The 15,668-nt window shown below is 39.5% G+C and overlaps 1 protein-coding gene and 1 non-coding gene across 3 annotated transcripts in view; both read left to right on the forward strand.

The window, feature by feature from the left end:
- Window positions 1-336: 336 nt before the first annotated feature.
- Window positions 337-15,668, forward strand: part of PIWIL2 (piwi like RNA-mediated gene silencing 2) — a 99,574-nt gene continuing 84,242 nt past the window's right edge. For both annotated transcript variants that reach the window (XM_004610100.2, XM_055144787.1), the window contains exons 1-9: window positions 337-528; window positions 3,054-3,141; window positions 3,276-3,417; window positions 5,194-5,409; window positions 7,340-7,450; window positions 9,850-9,967; window positions 10,560-10,684; window positions 11,742-11,822; window positions 12,322-12,435. In XM_004610100.2, coding sequence (XP_004610157.1) covers window positions 337-528; window positions 3,054-3,141; window positions 3,276-3,417; window positions 5,194-5,409; window positions 7,340-7,450; window positions 9,850-9,967; window positions 10,560-10,684; window positions 11,742-11,822; window positions 12,322-12,435 — 1,187 coding nt within the window. The remainder of the gene's footprint in view (window positions 529-3,053; window positions 3,142-3,275; window positions 3,418-5,193; window positions 5,410-7,339; window positions 7,451-9,849; window positions 9,968-10,559; window positions 10,685-11,741; window positions 11,823-12,321; window positions 12,436-15,668) is intronic.
- On the forward strand, window positions 3,652-3,757 carry LOC129406630 (U6 spliceosomal RNA). The gene has a single exon (XR_008631118.1). It is a non-coding gene; the product is annotated as a U6 spliceosomal RNA (small nuclear RNA).

A 15,668-nucleotide genomic window follows, 5' to 3' on the forward strand; every position in this document is an offset into this window, starting at 1 on the left:
CTCATGCAAGGCAAACGCCCTACCCACTGTGCTGTTGTTCCAGTTCCTCCCCCTCCTACTCTTTTATTGCCCATAACACTTTGAGAGCCTGTCTTGAAGAAAAAAGAAAACAACTGGGAACTTTTTTTTTTGGGGGGGGGAGGAGTTGTACACTGGGCTGTGCTTAGGAATCACTTCTGACAAAGCACAAAGGACCGTATAGGATGCAGAGGCTTAACTCTGGATTGGTGCATGCATGGCAAACCCCTTACCTTCTGTACTGTGTCTCTGGCCCACAACTGTGAATCTTTAATCTTTCTAAAATTCTGGCAGGTAACAAGCTTCACTAGCCTTTCCATGGATCCTGTGCGGCCACCCTTCAGAGGTCCCACCCCTCTACGCCCTTCTCAGTGTGTGCGGATGCCATGCCCTTGGCCACAATCCCCAAAATCTTTGGACTCAGCTGTGGGCAGGGCAGGACCTATAGGCAGAGGCCATGTGTTTGGAAAGCCCAGGGAATCAAGTCCGCAGAGTGGACCAGCAAACAAGGTAAGACTAAGTCTTGGTGAACAGTAGCTGCATGCAGTGTATCATCAGGGAAATAATGGATGATAAAAGTGCTGGAAGACTGTGCAATCCTCTGTGAAAAAAAGTCTGTTTTGCTTTTATGCTATTGTTTTTTTTCCCTCCTTTAACAATATTTGCATCTTCTGGGGGTATATTTCAAATTCTAAAGTTAACAGTCTAGAAAAAGGGACTCAGTGAATGCTAGGTAGATTTGATAAATGCTTTAATCCTTTAGTTTCAATAAATAGGAATTTAAATACATGCATAAGTAATAGTAGATTTAGAGATACTGCTTCTCAAACTTTCCTAGTATTTATATTTTCACTCAGGATTTCCTCTATGGTATTAACTGGTAATAATGTTAAGAACTCTTTCATTCAGAAGGTTCTTTGTACATGTTAAAAACAAAAACACCCCAGATCTTCATCTGCTATTACTGTGTATATACTAACATGTATGTATATTCTTAATTTTACAAACAGTATTTGTGATTCAAATTATAATTAGCAAATATAAGAAAAAACTTCAAAAATATTCAGTTGTTAATAATTAGAAAAGTTGTTAGTGTCAATTATAATGTTCTATACCCCTGGCCTGACTCCACCTTAATCTCAGGATGGACCTCACTGAGATGTAATCTGCTGAAAATTTTGGTATGTGGGTTTTGTGACTGAAATCTCCAGGCTTTCCCAGAGTTGGGATGAACTACCTCTCTCTACTTTCCAATACTCCTGGAAGCACCAGCAGTCACCGCCACAAACCAACCCTAGCACTGCCATGTAAACTCTCCTACCGGCATTGCTTCAGAGACCCATACATAAATCTCAAAAGAGATCAGAAGCTGCAGTTAATGTTGTACCTCTTCGAGACTGACCAGACCAGGATAAATTGGAGGGGTGTAGGTCAGCCTGCTCCCCACCCAAGCAGAGCCCCCAGCAGTTGCTTGCTTCCACAATCCAAAATTGCCACCATAGCCCGGGCCTGACTCCACCATCTTAGGGTGGATGTCACCAAGACACAATCTACTGAAAATTCTGGTATGAGGGTTTTGTGACTGAAGTCTTAAGACTTTCTTGAGGTCAGTGTGGGCTACCTACCTCCCCCTACCTCCCTGTACTTCTAGAAGCTTTGGCAAATTATCTACACCCCAAAGCTGCCATCCAGTTAAAAAATCTACTCCAGCCTTCCTGTCCTGATAAAAATACTGAATGCCCTGAACAAACACAATGACCTCTTAGTACCTTAGTATGGTTATTGCAAGCCATAATGCACAAAAAGAAAAGAAGATAGAAAGTAAGAAAGAAAGTGCCTCCTATAGAGGGAGGTTAGGGTGGGAGGTGGGGTGTTGGGAGATGGTGGGAGGTAAAAAGGGGACATTGGTGGTGGGAAATGTATACACTGGTGCAGGAATGGGTGCTGGATCATTCTATGACTGAAACCCAATTTTGAGCAGCTTTGTAATGGCCTATCTCATGGATAGTCAGTTAAAAATTTTTTTAAGAGTAATGTGGAGTTCATGCCCACTTCAGTGAGCTTAATCAGTGGCTAAATAAATAGCAGTACTCCTACATTTTAAAAAATGTAATGTTCTATAAAATGAAAACTTTATGACAGTAAACTTGCAGTTTTATTCAAGTGACTTGGTCGAGTGATAAACCTACAAGACTGTTGTAAGGAGGGAGCAAGTTTTATTGAAGGTTGTTTAAAAAAATATCCAAACTTGATATCCTTAAAAAGTTGTTACTTTTTCACCCGTGCTCAGGACTCTTTTCTGGCTCTGTGATAAGGGATCACTCACTCATCAGCATGCAAAGCACTGTGCTATCTCTCTGACTTTTTTTGAAAATGGAATAACCAGTGCACTATTTTCTTCTTTTCTTGAATGTATAGGAAATAGAGAAATGAAATGGTTAACTGTGTTCAGTTACAATGTGCTGCACTATCAAATCATCAACTTGCACGCTTAAAAATCTACCATGATGTGTTTTAAAGACATTAAGTATTTAAATAACTTTAGTGGGGGGTTTGGGGCCATACCTAGTTATGTTCAGGGGCTAACTTTTTGCTTAATACTGGGGTTTTGGCTGTTCTTAAGGGAACCGTGCACTGCATATCTTTAGACCTGTACTTCCTTGCATGCAAAGGATGTGCTACAGTTGGTTGAGTTATATGTCTGCACCTAAACAAATTTTGTTTGTTTGGGGGATACATCTGATGGTGCTCAGGACTTACTCCTGGCTTTGCGCTCAGAGATTAATCCTGGCAGTGCTGGGGGACCTTATGGGATTCCCAGGATTGAACCCAGGCTTGCTGCATGCAAGGCAGGTGCCCTATCTGCTGTACTATTGCTCTGGCCCCACTAAACATTTTTTTTTTGTGACATGTTTTCAGTCTTACAAAATGTATAGAATTTGAAGATGATTTTTGTCATTTGCTAAGGTTTTAAAAACCCATTAGTGTTTCAGATATTTTTAGCCACGTTTTATAATAACACTTACTTTCTATAGGAACCTGTGGGTTTGGTTTCCATGTTCCGAGGTCTGGGCCTTGAAGCAGCGTCCCATATTCCTCTGAAGAAGGAAATGCCTCATTTAGGTATGTGGAAAACTAATGAGAAAATATGAAATACGCAGTTGGTTTGTTCTTGAATTCATGTTTTTAATTTTCAGAAAAATAACTATGACATGTTTGACTCACAGTTATAGCTGGGGTTTGGCTTTTCTCTTCAGGTAGAGGCATTTTAGGTCGAGGCTTACCTACCACTGTGGTGCATAAGGACAAAGAAGAGCCCTATTCCCCAGGATTTCCAGATTCTTCTGTGTTGGCAGCTGGGGATAGCAAGATGGCAGAGGCCTCCATTGGTTGGACGAGGTGGGTAAACTTGCTTTCTCAGGTAACCATCAGATTCGGTTGGAATTTGGTGGAGCCAAAGAGAAACTCTGAAAAGAGCTATACTATATCATAGCTATTGCATGGATTTATATAGAAGAGTGCATGTTTTCCAAGACTAGATTACTAGTTGGTCATTAGAAATGTATTAAAAGGTTTTTTTCCTTCACTGGTCAGTTCATCACTTCTTTTGTTATCTTTAAGAAGTTAACCTAAGTTCTTACTTTGGCAGCACATACACTAAAAGTTTGGAAATGTACAGAGATTAGCATGGTCCCTGCATAAGGATAACACACAAAGTTGTGAAGTGTTTCACATTTAGCATGGTCCCTACATAAGGATAACATGCAAATTTGTGAAGTGTTTTATACTTTTGATCTCACTTTTATGTGGTATAGAGTAAGTGACGGGGGCTGGAGTGATAGCACAGCGGGTAGGGCATTTGCCTTGCACGCGGCCGACCAGAGTTTGATTCCCAGCATCCCATATGGTTCCCTGAGCACCGCCAGGGGTAGTTCCTGAGTATAGAGCCAGGAGTGACCCCAGATTTGTAGATTGGTGGCATTGCCAGGTGTGACCCAAAAAGCAAAAAAAAAAAAAAATAGAATAAGTGGATGAGGGAACACCATTTTTTAAAGGGGGATTCCTAGATCACTCTTGGCCCCAGAGTTTAGGGAGGAGATGGACAGAGAAGGAAAGAAATCGAGGGGGAGGGCTGGAGTGATAGCATAGCGGGTAGGGCGTTTGCCTTGCACACGGCCTACCCAGGTTCAAATCCCAGCATCCCATATGGTCCCCTGAGCACCGCCAGGAGTAATTCCTGAGTGCAGAGCCAGGAGTAACCCCTGTGCATTGCCAGGTATGACCCAAAAAAGCAAAAATAAAATAAAATAAAAATAAAAATTAAAAAAAAAAAAAAAGAAATCGAGGGGGAAAGAAGAGACAGATAGGAAGCAAGGGGAGTAGTGAGGGTGGTGGTGGAGCAAGGGGATTCAGATATATCTGTCATAAAGGAGGGTTGGAGCTAAATATTCAAACCACAGAATCAACAACACTGAAAACCAAAGAGATCCAAACTATAGTAACCAAACTTTAAAAATTGCCTGTCAAGATGTCAGGCTGGGATTTGATTTAGGGCAGCAGGGAACCTAGGAGCAGTGGTGGAGGGAAATTGACCTAAGGGGGTAGAGAGAGAGTACATAGGTTAAACCATTTACTTTGCATGTGACCAACACCTGTTTGATCCCTGGCATCACATACAACACCCCCCCACCCTCCTACCCACCAGAAATGGTTTCCGAGTACTTCCCGGTATGAACCCAAGATAAACAAAAGAATTTAACCAGATTTGTGGCTTAGTGGCAAAATTCATCTGGGTTTGATAGTTTCTGAGCACTGCCAGGTATGAACCCAAAACAAATAAAAAAAAAACATTTGTAGATTGGTGGCAAAATTCATGTAAGCAGTACATTGATTTTTTTTAGCACTCTAAAAAGAAATTAATCTGATTGTAGAGTAATTTTACCTGGATGAGTCAAACTTCATTCTGATACAGAAGTTGGTTCTGAGAGTCAGTATTAATAGTAGGGTAAGTGAATCATGTTGACAAATTTCATTTAGAGAGAAGCCTAAGGAGGTACTAGGATAGGATCCTTTTGCTGAATCCTCCAAGGATTGTGTGGGGACATGGTAATTTAGATGGGGCATAGGGAAAAGTATAATAAAAAAGTCCCAATTTGCCTCTTTTCAATATTTCAGAGTCCTTGGTAGAGGTAATTCAGATGGATCGTTATTATCATTGGGAAGAGCAGCTGGTGGTATAGGCAGAGGAGTATATAAGGCTCCCAAGGCTCTTGGCCTCACTTCTCAGGATCCTACCCAACTATCATCACCACCACCACCTCTTCCTCAGTCCTCATTGCACTCTGTGGATCGATCTCCACTTGGAATTGGAACTGTAGAACACAAGGAAAAGTAAGTTCCGACACCACCTTCTCTGTTTGATAATGATATGAGTGAGGCCTTCTCACACTGTTGTGTTCAAAGGCCCCCATGGGTGATAAGTGTTGTGGGGTTATTGTTTGGGTTTTTTTTTTGTAGTTTTTTGTTAGAGGGGAGAATGAAAAAAATATGTGGGACAATTCCTAATGAAGCAAAATGGAACTAACAAAATAATATCACCAGAGAGTGAATTCATGACTTTTAAAATTTCATTTCCCTGGAAAACAATATGGGCAGTCCTTCAAAAACTAGAAATTGAGCTTACATATGATCCCGTAATACCACTTCTGAGAGTATATCCCGAGGATGCAAAAAAAGCACAGTTGAAATGACATCTGTACCTATATATTCATTGCAGTACTGTTCACAATAGCCAAAATCTGGAAACAGCCCGAGTGCCCTAAAACAGATGACTGGTTAAAGAAACTTTGGTACATATACACAATGGAATACAATGCAGCTGTTAGGAGAGATGAAGTCATGAAATTTGCTTATAAATGGATAGACATGGAGAGCATCATGCTAAGTGAAATGAGTCAAAGAGAGGGACAGACATAGAAGGACTGTGCTCATTTGTGGAGTATAGAATAACATCACATGAGGCTGACACCCAAGGGCAGTAGATACAAGGGCCAGGAGGATTGCCCTGTAGCTGGAAGACTGCTTCACGAGCGGAGGGGAGAAGGGATCACTAAGAAAATGATGACTGGAGGAGCCGAAAGTAGATAATGGAACAAACATGATGACCTCTCAGTGTCTGTTGTAAGGCATAATGCCCCAAAGTAGAGAGAGAGTATGGGGAATATTGTCTGCCATGGAGGCAGGGGGAGGGTGGGAAAGGGGGGGTATACCCGTAATATTGGTGGTGGGGAATATGCACTGGTGGAGGGATGGGTGTTTGATCATTATGTGATTGTAACCCAAACATGAAAGCTTGTAACTACCTCATGGTGATGGTGATTCAATAAAATAAAAAAAGAAAATTTTATTCCCAGTTCAGAATTTAGATGATTTCTTGTTATATTAAAAGCAAATTATTTTAGACTACTATTGCAGGGCTGGAGAGATAATACTGCTGATAGAGTGCTTGATTTGCATATGGCCAGCACCCCATATGGTCCCCTGAGCCCTCCAGGAATGATCCCTGAGCACAGAGCCAGAAGTAAGCCCTGGGTACTCCTGGGTGTGGCCCCCAAACCCAAATCCAAACTGAAATCTGCCATAGGGTGGGGAGATGGCTGAATATATTGAGCATAGCTTTGCCTGTGGAAAGCCTTTATTGAATCCCCGGTACTACATGGTACCTGAGCACTGCCACGTGTGGCCCTTAATCATACACATAAAACCCCGAACCAAACAACAGGATACTATTGCGGTAATTCTTCTCTTCAGAACTAAATTTTTTTTGGGGGGTGGGGTAGGGGTGGATGATTTTGACCACACTTGGCAGTTCTCAGGGCTTATTTCTGGCTCTGTGCTCAGGGATCACTCATGGTCAGCTCAGGAGATCATTTGGGGTGCTAGGGATTAAACCCTAGTCTGCTACATGTAAGGAAAGCGCTCTACCTGCTATTCTATCTCCTAACCTCTAGAACTAATTCTTAAATAGTTTATCTAGAGATGAACATCTTTAGAAATTGCAGAGCGTTCATCTTCTGACCTTCACAACTTCCTTTTTGTTTGTCTTGATTCTTGGTTTCTGTGTCTGTGAGCAAACCTAATCTTTGCGTGGGGAGGTTGCTGGCTAGTTTTAGACTTTGGTTTGGGGGCATACGTTGATGCTTTTTGTTTTTGTTGTGTACGTATACTAGAGAGCAACCACAGAGCTTCACACATACAGGAAAGTACTCTGAACTATATTCCTGGGTCTTCTTGCTTTTGTTTTTTAATTTTTATTTTCCAGAGAGATTTTTGTGAAGCAAGGATCAAAAGGAACACCTCAATCTTTGGGACTGAATCTTATCAAAATACAGTGTCACAATGAAGCAGTTTATCAATATCATGTGACTTTCAGGTATTGATTTACATCTCTTCTCCTTGCAAAAAGGTGTTCTTTTCTTTGAGACTGGTAGTAAAATACTAAAATAACTAAGGTTTTTTTCCCCTGCATAAATCTATAGTGAATGTATGGTCACAATAGTTCATGTACTCAGATTTTTGCTTGCAATGAATTTTAAGTTAACTTTATTTTGTATTTACATTACCAACTGATACTTTAATAAGTGCAGGTGGATTTATTGTTAATTACTAAGGCTTAAGTTTAGAACCTTTTACTTTCATGAAAACCTTTTAAGATATTTCAAACTTATTTTGTACCTCTAATTTTGTTCTCCTCTTTTAACTCCCTCAAAGGTTTAAGATTCATACTCCACAAAATCTGGGGCCTCTCTGTGTCAGTCTCAAACCTATATTTGATGTCTCTTGAGTGTAGGGTTAATTTTGAGAATGAGAAAATCTGAGAAAATAAATAGAATTTACTAAAGTTTTGTAAAAATCAAGAATTTGGACTGGAGTGATAGTCTCGTAGGTAGAGTGCTTCCCTTTCTCACGACTGACCCAAATTTGGTCTCTGGCATCCTTTGTGGTCCCCTGAACCTGCCAGGAGTGATTCCTGAGTGTGGGGCCAGGAGAAAGCCAAGCACAACTGGGTGTGAATTCAAAACAAATCAAGAATTTTAGTTTTTACTTTTTAAAAATCTCAGGAGTCCTTAACTGCAAGTTATTAGCCACAATTATGAAAATAAGGGGTGTTTTGGAACGTTTGGAGAAAATGGGAAGATGGAAGGCTTAAGTTTTGGAGAACAACTACTAATTGTTAGGAAGATGGATGTTCTTTCAAGCCCATAAACGTGCTTGTTTTGAACATGCGTCTCTATTTTTCTCCAAGCCCATATTCTCTTTTGAACAGATATTCCTCTCCCTTGCGTTTTTCTAAGTAAATTTCTTTCAGCAAAAACTATCTTGCTTCAAGGGCCAGAAAAGTACAGTGGATAAGGTGTTTGCCTTGCATACCTAAAACTCAGTTTCTGTCCTAAGCCACCTCCAGGAGTGAATCCTGAGTGCAGAGCCAGGATTTTTTATTTTGGAGGGGATGCTGGGCTACATCTGAGTACTACTGGGTGTTGGCCCCCAAATAAAAAAAACAAAAGCAAGCCAATTAAAAAAAAAAACTGTCTTGCTTAGGAAAGAGAAAGGGAGGGAGACAGGGGGATGGGTGAATGGGAGAGGGAGGGGAGGGAGAGGAAGAGGGGAAGAGAGGGAGGAAGAATGGAATGTAAGAAAGAAGAAAGCAATCATTAGTAAATACTCTCTGGAGATAGGTTATAAAAATCTAAGAATAAGCTTCCAAATTTAATTGGTCTTCTGTCCTCTTTTCAGAAATAAATTATGCAGTATTCTCCTGGAAATCTATGTTTTTAAAATGAATGCACAAAAGCACCTTCTCCAATTGCACTTCAGACCTCTGCTACCTAGTCCCTTCCCCACTATTCAAGGGGGGTGGGGCCATTTTCCAGGTTATGGTATGCTTACTTTGAGAAACACTGGTCTAAAGGAAGGGCACACGTGATTGAGAAGACGATTGACATTTGCCACAGAAAAAAAGTTAATTGAATTTAATTTTGAGAGCACTCTTGGTGATCTACTAATTTTACTAGAGTTACTGAGGAAAAAGTAGATTTAGAGAACAAAGAATCAAGTGTGATTCCCGTAGGACTGTGGTTGTAAACTTTGTTGTCACCAGTATGCAACCCTGATAAGCTACACATGTGAGCGCAGCAACCAAGTTTGCAACTCCCGGACATCACAGCAATAATAGCAACAAATAATGATAAGAACAAAGGAGAATATAGGCTATTTGTAAAAAAAAAAAGATATCGGAGGAATGAGAAACTGATTGGAGGTTAGCAGGATTGCATTAGAGGTTTTTTACAGTGAGAAAAGGGAGCTGAGCACATAAGACTTACAAAGAGAAGTTAGAAGGTAAAACTGAATTCCAGGGAATAATGAGGGAAGAGGGAAGAATATGTTCTCTGGAAATTAATTGACAATGAAAGTTAGAAGGTAAAACTGAATTCCAGGGAATAATGAGGAAAGAGGGAAGAATATGTTCTCTGGAAATTAATTGACAATGAAACAGAAAGGTATGTGAGACTTGATGTCCCGTAAATATTAAAGTATTGACTATTTTTCCCTTAACAGAAGAAATTAATAATCTGGTATAAGTTCTGGAAGAATATACTCTTTTTAACATTAAAGGCTTTTGTCTTTGGATGGTGAAATTAGTTTTGTTTTATCTTTTTGAAATTTTTTAATGACCACTAGATGGAGCAGTAGTTACAGGTGCCCAAATGTTTTACAACCCTATTGCCTGTTGGAGTGAAATTGAAGTACAGTTCTTTTATTCTTTCCTAGTCCCAGTGTGGAATGCAAAAGCATGAGGTTTGGCATGCTGAGAGATCATCAAGCTGTCACTGGAAATGTCACTGCTTTTGACGGATCCATTCTCTATCTGCCTGTTAAGCTTCAACAAGTGAGATCAGATAAAAAATTACTTTTGGGGTAAAGCCTAAGAATGTTCTTGTGGAAATCTTAAATTTATGAAACATTTGAGTTGTACTTAGAGATCGGCAAACAAAATTACATACTTTTACATTTGAGTTCTTCAGACTGTCCCTTATCTCAGAAGAGGAGTGGTTAGAAGTCTTTGACCTCAGTGGCAGATGATTTTAGGATTTCAGATTTAGGGACTGGAGAAATTGCTCAACAGACTTACATGCATGCTTTGCCTGGTTCTATTCCTGCACCATGTAGTCCCCTGAGTACCACCAGGAGCAGATGCTAAATCACTAAGTAGGTATTATTGGCTCAAGGACAAAAAAAAAAAAAAGATTCAAATTTAGAGAAATATGTTGCTAGTTCTTCATTGGGTTTCAGTTACCAAATCCTTAAGCCATTATTTTCATGCTGTAATTTTGCCTAGTCTAGATAGTAAACTAAAGGAGAAATAAAACATTTTAAGATATTTTCAGTGTTCTGTAGAAACAGTTGGATTAGATTAAGGCTTGGTAGATTTTTCTTTTACTTAGAGTAAATTTATTTTTAATGCATCTACTTATTTTTAGATTCTTGAGTTAAAAAGCCAGAGGAAAACTGATGGTGCTGAGATCAGCATTAAGATTCAGTTGACAAAGATTCTGGAGCCCTGTTCTGACTTATGCATTCCCTTCTACAATGTGGTTTTTCGTCGGTGAGAAAATATCTGAAATCTTAACTTTCTTTGATCTTAGCTATGTATTTGTATGGTGCACTTCAAGAAGCTTAGTTGGTATTACGCTACGGTGCATATTTGTAGATAGAAGTTTGGAAATAGCAAGTGTATAAAATTGAGGGCTAATTAACTAAAAAATTATGTCAAATGATTGGCCAGGCTTAGATATATGAAAATAGACTTGGAGGTAGCTGGATAAGGGGGATGGGTTCTCTTTGATTTATTCAGGAAAGTTAAAAGTAGATATTTATTGTGTATGTTTAATGGTGTTAGCAAAAGGATTACTTGAAAAGGTAATGTGCAGGAATTGTTACTGGAAGCATTTTTTCCAGTCCTTTGAATATTTGCAGTACAAGAAACTTTTAATATATTTTTACACAAGATTTCATGAATTTGGGACTGGAGTGTTAGTACAGCAGGTAGAGCATTTGCCTTGCATGCTGTTTACCCAGGTTTGATCCCTGGCAACCCCATATGATCCCCTGAACCTGCCAGGACTAATTTCAGAGTGCAGAGTCAGAAGTAACCCCCCCAAAAAATGCTGGGTATGACCTCAAAAAAGCCAAAGGAGGGGGTAAAAAGACTTCATAATTTTATCAAAACTTACATTCAGAACACTTTTTTTTTTTTTGCAGTAACATAAAAACCTAGTTGCTACCTAATTTTTGAACTATTAGTAACAGACATAGCTTCCTATGCCACAATGGTACTTACAAACTTAGAAATTGATACTCTTGCAGTATATTTATTTAATGGTGAAAAATAATGTAAATTGAACCTGGGAAAGCAACCCAATTTTTGTTAACATAGTTGGGTAGGAAAAGCTGCAGTTAATTGCTTTTATTCCAAGATGAATGCTTTGGTAGTTGCCTTTTTGTCATGTATGCTGTCAGCATAAAGTTGTTATTGTGCAAAGAACACCAATGTTTTAACCATTTACAGTTTCAAAGGAAAATGTAGTCAAGAGTGAAAATACTCTTGGTATTTTTTTCTTTTTCTTTTTCTTTTCTAATGGAAATCTTGCACTTTATTTCAGGGTAATGAAACTTCTAGATATGAAGCTTGTAGGGAGAAACTTCTATGACCCTACAAGTGCTATGGTACTACAGCAACATAGGTGGGTAGTGTTTTCTCTTTACTTTCAAATGTTCTGGAACAAAATTTTTTTTTTTTTTTTTTTTTTTTTTTTTTTTTTTTGCTTTTTGGGTCACACCTGGCAATGCACAGGGGTCATTCCTGGCTCATGCACTCAGGAACTACCCCTGGCGGTGCTCAGGGGACCATATGGGATGCTGGGATTCGAACCCGGGTTGGCCGCGTGCAAGGCAAATGCCTTACCCGTTGTGCTATCACTCCAGCGCCTGGAACAAAATTTTTAACAGGTAGAAATTTATATTTTATTTACTTTCTGATATGAATGTAGTTACTTAAATGTTTTTCATAGTTTACCTATTTGATTATTTTTTCTGTGATACTGATTTAATTTAATATGATTCCTGATGCTTTCTCATTGTGATTAGAGAGGATAGAATCTGCTCAAAGTATTGTCTCAAGTGTGGACCATGGAATTTTTGTGCTGTTTTAGACCCTAAAATAAAGCCCATATTTCTCTCCAGATTGCAGATCTGGCCAGGCTATGCAGCTAGCATCCGGAGGACAGACGGAGGTCTTTTCCTGCTAGCTGATGTCTCCCATAAGGTTATTAGGAATGATTCTGTCCTGGATGTCATGTAAGTGAATGGTGGGCTCCTCTACCAATAACAAGCTAACAGTTCTCTGAAAACAACTGTTAACAAATAACAGGTTAGCCATTATTTTGGGGTTTTAAATTGTACCAAGATTAAGAATTCTGTTGGTGTGCTCTATCCCAGAGATCTGTTGTGCTTTGGGAAGGAATTGTATTTAAGTCACTGGTTAAGAGACCTGGCTTAATGTGCACACAACCTGAGTTTTGTTCAAATGTGTTACTGTAGTAAATAGTTACTATATATGTATATAATTTGTAGGCTACAAGAAATCTTATACATATATCTGTGCATCTCATTTTGAATTAGGTTATGTACTTAGAATTACTTAATAAAGAACACTGAGCAGGGCTGAAGAGATAGTACATTGGATAGCATACCTGCCTGTGTGCAGCTGATCTAGTTTTGATCAGCTAGCATCCCATATGGTCCCCTGAACATTGCCAGGAATAGTTCCCGAGCACAGAGCCAGGAGTAACCTCAGAGCATCACCAGGTATGGCCCTAAATCTAAAAAGGAAAAAAGGGGGCTGAACATATTTAAGACTTAAATAAACATCAATATAATAAGATACATAACTACATATATGAACATATACATGTATATATATGTATAGCCAAATTACTGTATAGAAGACCTAACTCATTTTATTTTCCCACCAGTTGTGCATGACTTAGTATTACCAGACTTGTAAATCTTTGCTTTTCTGATGAATTTATTCATTCAACACACACATACATATTTATATTTATATAAATGCACACATTTATATTTATATATACATGTATGTTTATATTTGCATATTAATGTATAATTTATTAAAATACCATGATTTACAGGACTGGAGCAGTAGCACAGTGGATAGTGCATTTGCCTTGCATTCAGCCCACCTGGGTTCGATTCCTCCGTCCCTCTTAAAAAGCCCGGCAAGCTACTGAGAGTATCCTGCCTGCACGGCAGAACCTGGCAAGCTACCCGTGGCATATTCGATATGCCAAAAACAGTAACAAGTCTCACAGTGGAGACATTCCTGGTACCCGCTCAAGCAAATCAGTGAATAACAGGATGACAGTGCTACAGTGCTACTATGATTTACAAGGTTGTTCATAATATGGGTATTTTGAGCATTCAATGTCCTAGCACCATTCCTACCACCAGCGTGTCCTTCCCTCAATTTTCCACTCATGTACTGAAGCTTGCCCCTTGACAGGAAAAAATAATTTATTTTATATTGTTGCAACAAAATGATGAGTGGAATTTTCAGAAATAGTAAAAGAACATTTGTGAAATTGTATCTCACAGTGGTGTTATTAAAGTCATTGAGAATTTACTGAGCTGTTTGTTGCTAGTTAAGCCATATGTTATTATTTTCACTTACTGAGCTTAGTGGACTTCTATGCTACTTTCCCATCTAATTTGTTTTTTGTGCTCCTACTGGGCTGTCAGTATTGTGGAATTTGGAGATGTTGTGCAGCCATGTGCTCTAGGAACTCCTGGATCTGTAGAACTAGAATGATTCTCCACCTGCTCTCCTCTGTTAGAGTTTTAGTTTGAAGAGTTTTAGTTTGAAGACTAGTGTACCTGGCAGTTTCATCAACTTGGCTTGGTGTCTTTCCCAAGATCAGTCGTAAAGCTAGACCTTTTATATGGTGGAGTCTGTGGGATGTGGGTCTCAACATATATCTATTGAACTCCATTTGTGCTCCAGAGCCTTGAAACATATCCATTAACAAAACAAAGATCCCTCTCCTCCTGGAGTTTACATTGTTCTTAAGTGCGATAAACAGTAATAATTCATATGATATACTAGAAATGATCAGTTATAAAAGAAAAAAGTAGAACATAGGGTGCAGTGTATCAAGAGTATATGGGGTGGGGGCTGGAGAGCTCTGATATTGAGTGACTATTTTAAAAATAATTAAAAATTTTAATCACCAGGTATTACAGAGTTACAAATTTATGTTCCAACACCAGTTCCGTCACCAGTGTCTACTTTCATCCACCAATATCTCCAGTTTCCAGTTTCCCTTCTGTTCCCCAGCAGACACTTTCCCCCTCCAACATTGTTTATTTTTCTTCTGTAATTACACTCCCACCTCCAGTACACTGGCAAGCTCTTACTAGTGCTTGGGTAACCATATGGGATGCTGGGGATAGAATCTGGGTCGGCTACATCCAAGGTAAGTGCCCCTTTTTGCTGTACTCTCTCTCCAACCCCTGAGAGATACTCATTTAATATTTGCAAGAGGTGAGGGAGTTAGGGTGAAGGGAAGTCTTGGGAAAGGGATATCTGCAGTAAAGCCTTTAAGATGGAATTCTGTGTGACTTGTTCAGGGAGCAGCAAGGATACTGAGGAGCTGGGATGATTGTTGTATACCAAGTAAGGTAAGAATGGTGGAAGGATGACCTGGAAATGTATTGCTTTGTACAGTGCTTGTAAGAATTTTAGCTTTTACACTAATTGAAATGCATGACTTGTAGTCAAGGAGTAAACGTGATCAGATTTGTGTGGTAGAAGGACCATCCCATTGCTCTGTGCAAAACAAACTTAGTAGGTTGGAGATATTAAGTAAGATCACCCGGGAAGTGGTTGTAGTAATCCAGTGTAGAGGAAGATGGCAGCACTGAAATGATAAATCCTCTTCTGGATTTATTTTGATACAGTTTTCAGTTGCTTTCTTGACTGAATATAGGGATTGGAGAAAGGGAAGGCAAAAGCAGTCAGGGATCAAATCCGAGTCAGCTGCATGCAAGGCAAGCACCCTACTCACTATACTGTCTGGCCTCGTGTTTTCATTGTTCTTGTAATGGGGCCTTTGTCTCTGTTTATTTCTACAATTTTGTATGTTTGATAAAATTAAGTAAAAATAGATGTCTGGGGCTGGAGAGATAGTATAATAAGTTGGATACTTGACTTCCATGTGGTTGACCCAGCCCCCCTATATGGTACCCCTGAATACCACTGAGAGTAATTTCTCAGTGCAGAGCCAGGAGTAATCTCTGAGTATTGCTGGGTGTGACCCAAAAACAAAATAAACAACAAACCAAAAAAATTACAGTAATTAAAAATGTCATGTTGGGGCTGGAGAGATAGCACAGCGGGTAGGGCGTTTGCCTTGCACGCGGCCGACCCGGGTTCATATCCCAGCATCCCATATGGTCCCCTGAGCACGGCCAGGGGTGATTCCTGAGTGCAGAGCTAGGAGTAACCCCTGTGC

Source organism: Sorex araneus, chromosome 7 (assembly GCF_027595985.1).
Source record: "Sorex araneus isolate mSorAra2 chromosome 7, mSorAra2.pri, whole genome shotgun sequence".
NCBI classification, from domain to species: domain Eukaryota; kingdom Metazoa; phylum Chordata; class Mammalia; order Eulipotyphla; family Soricidae; genus Sorex; species Sorex araneus.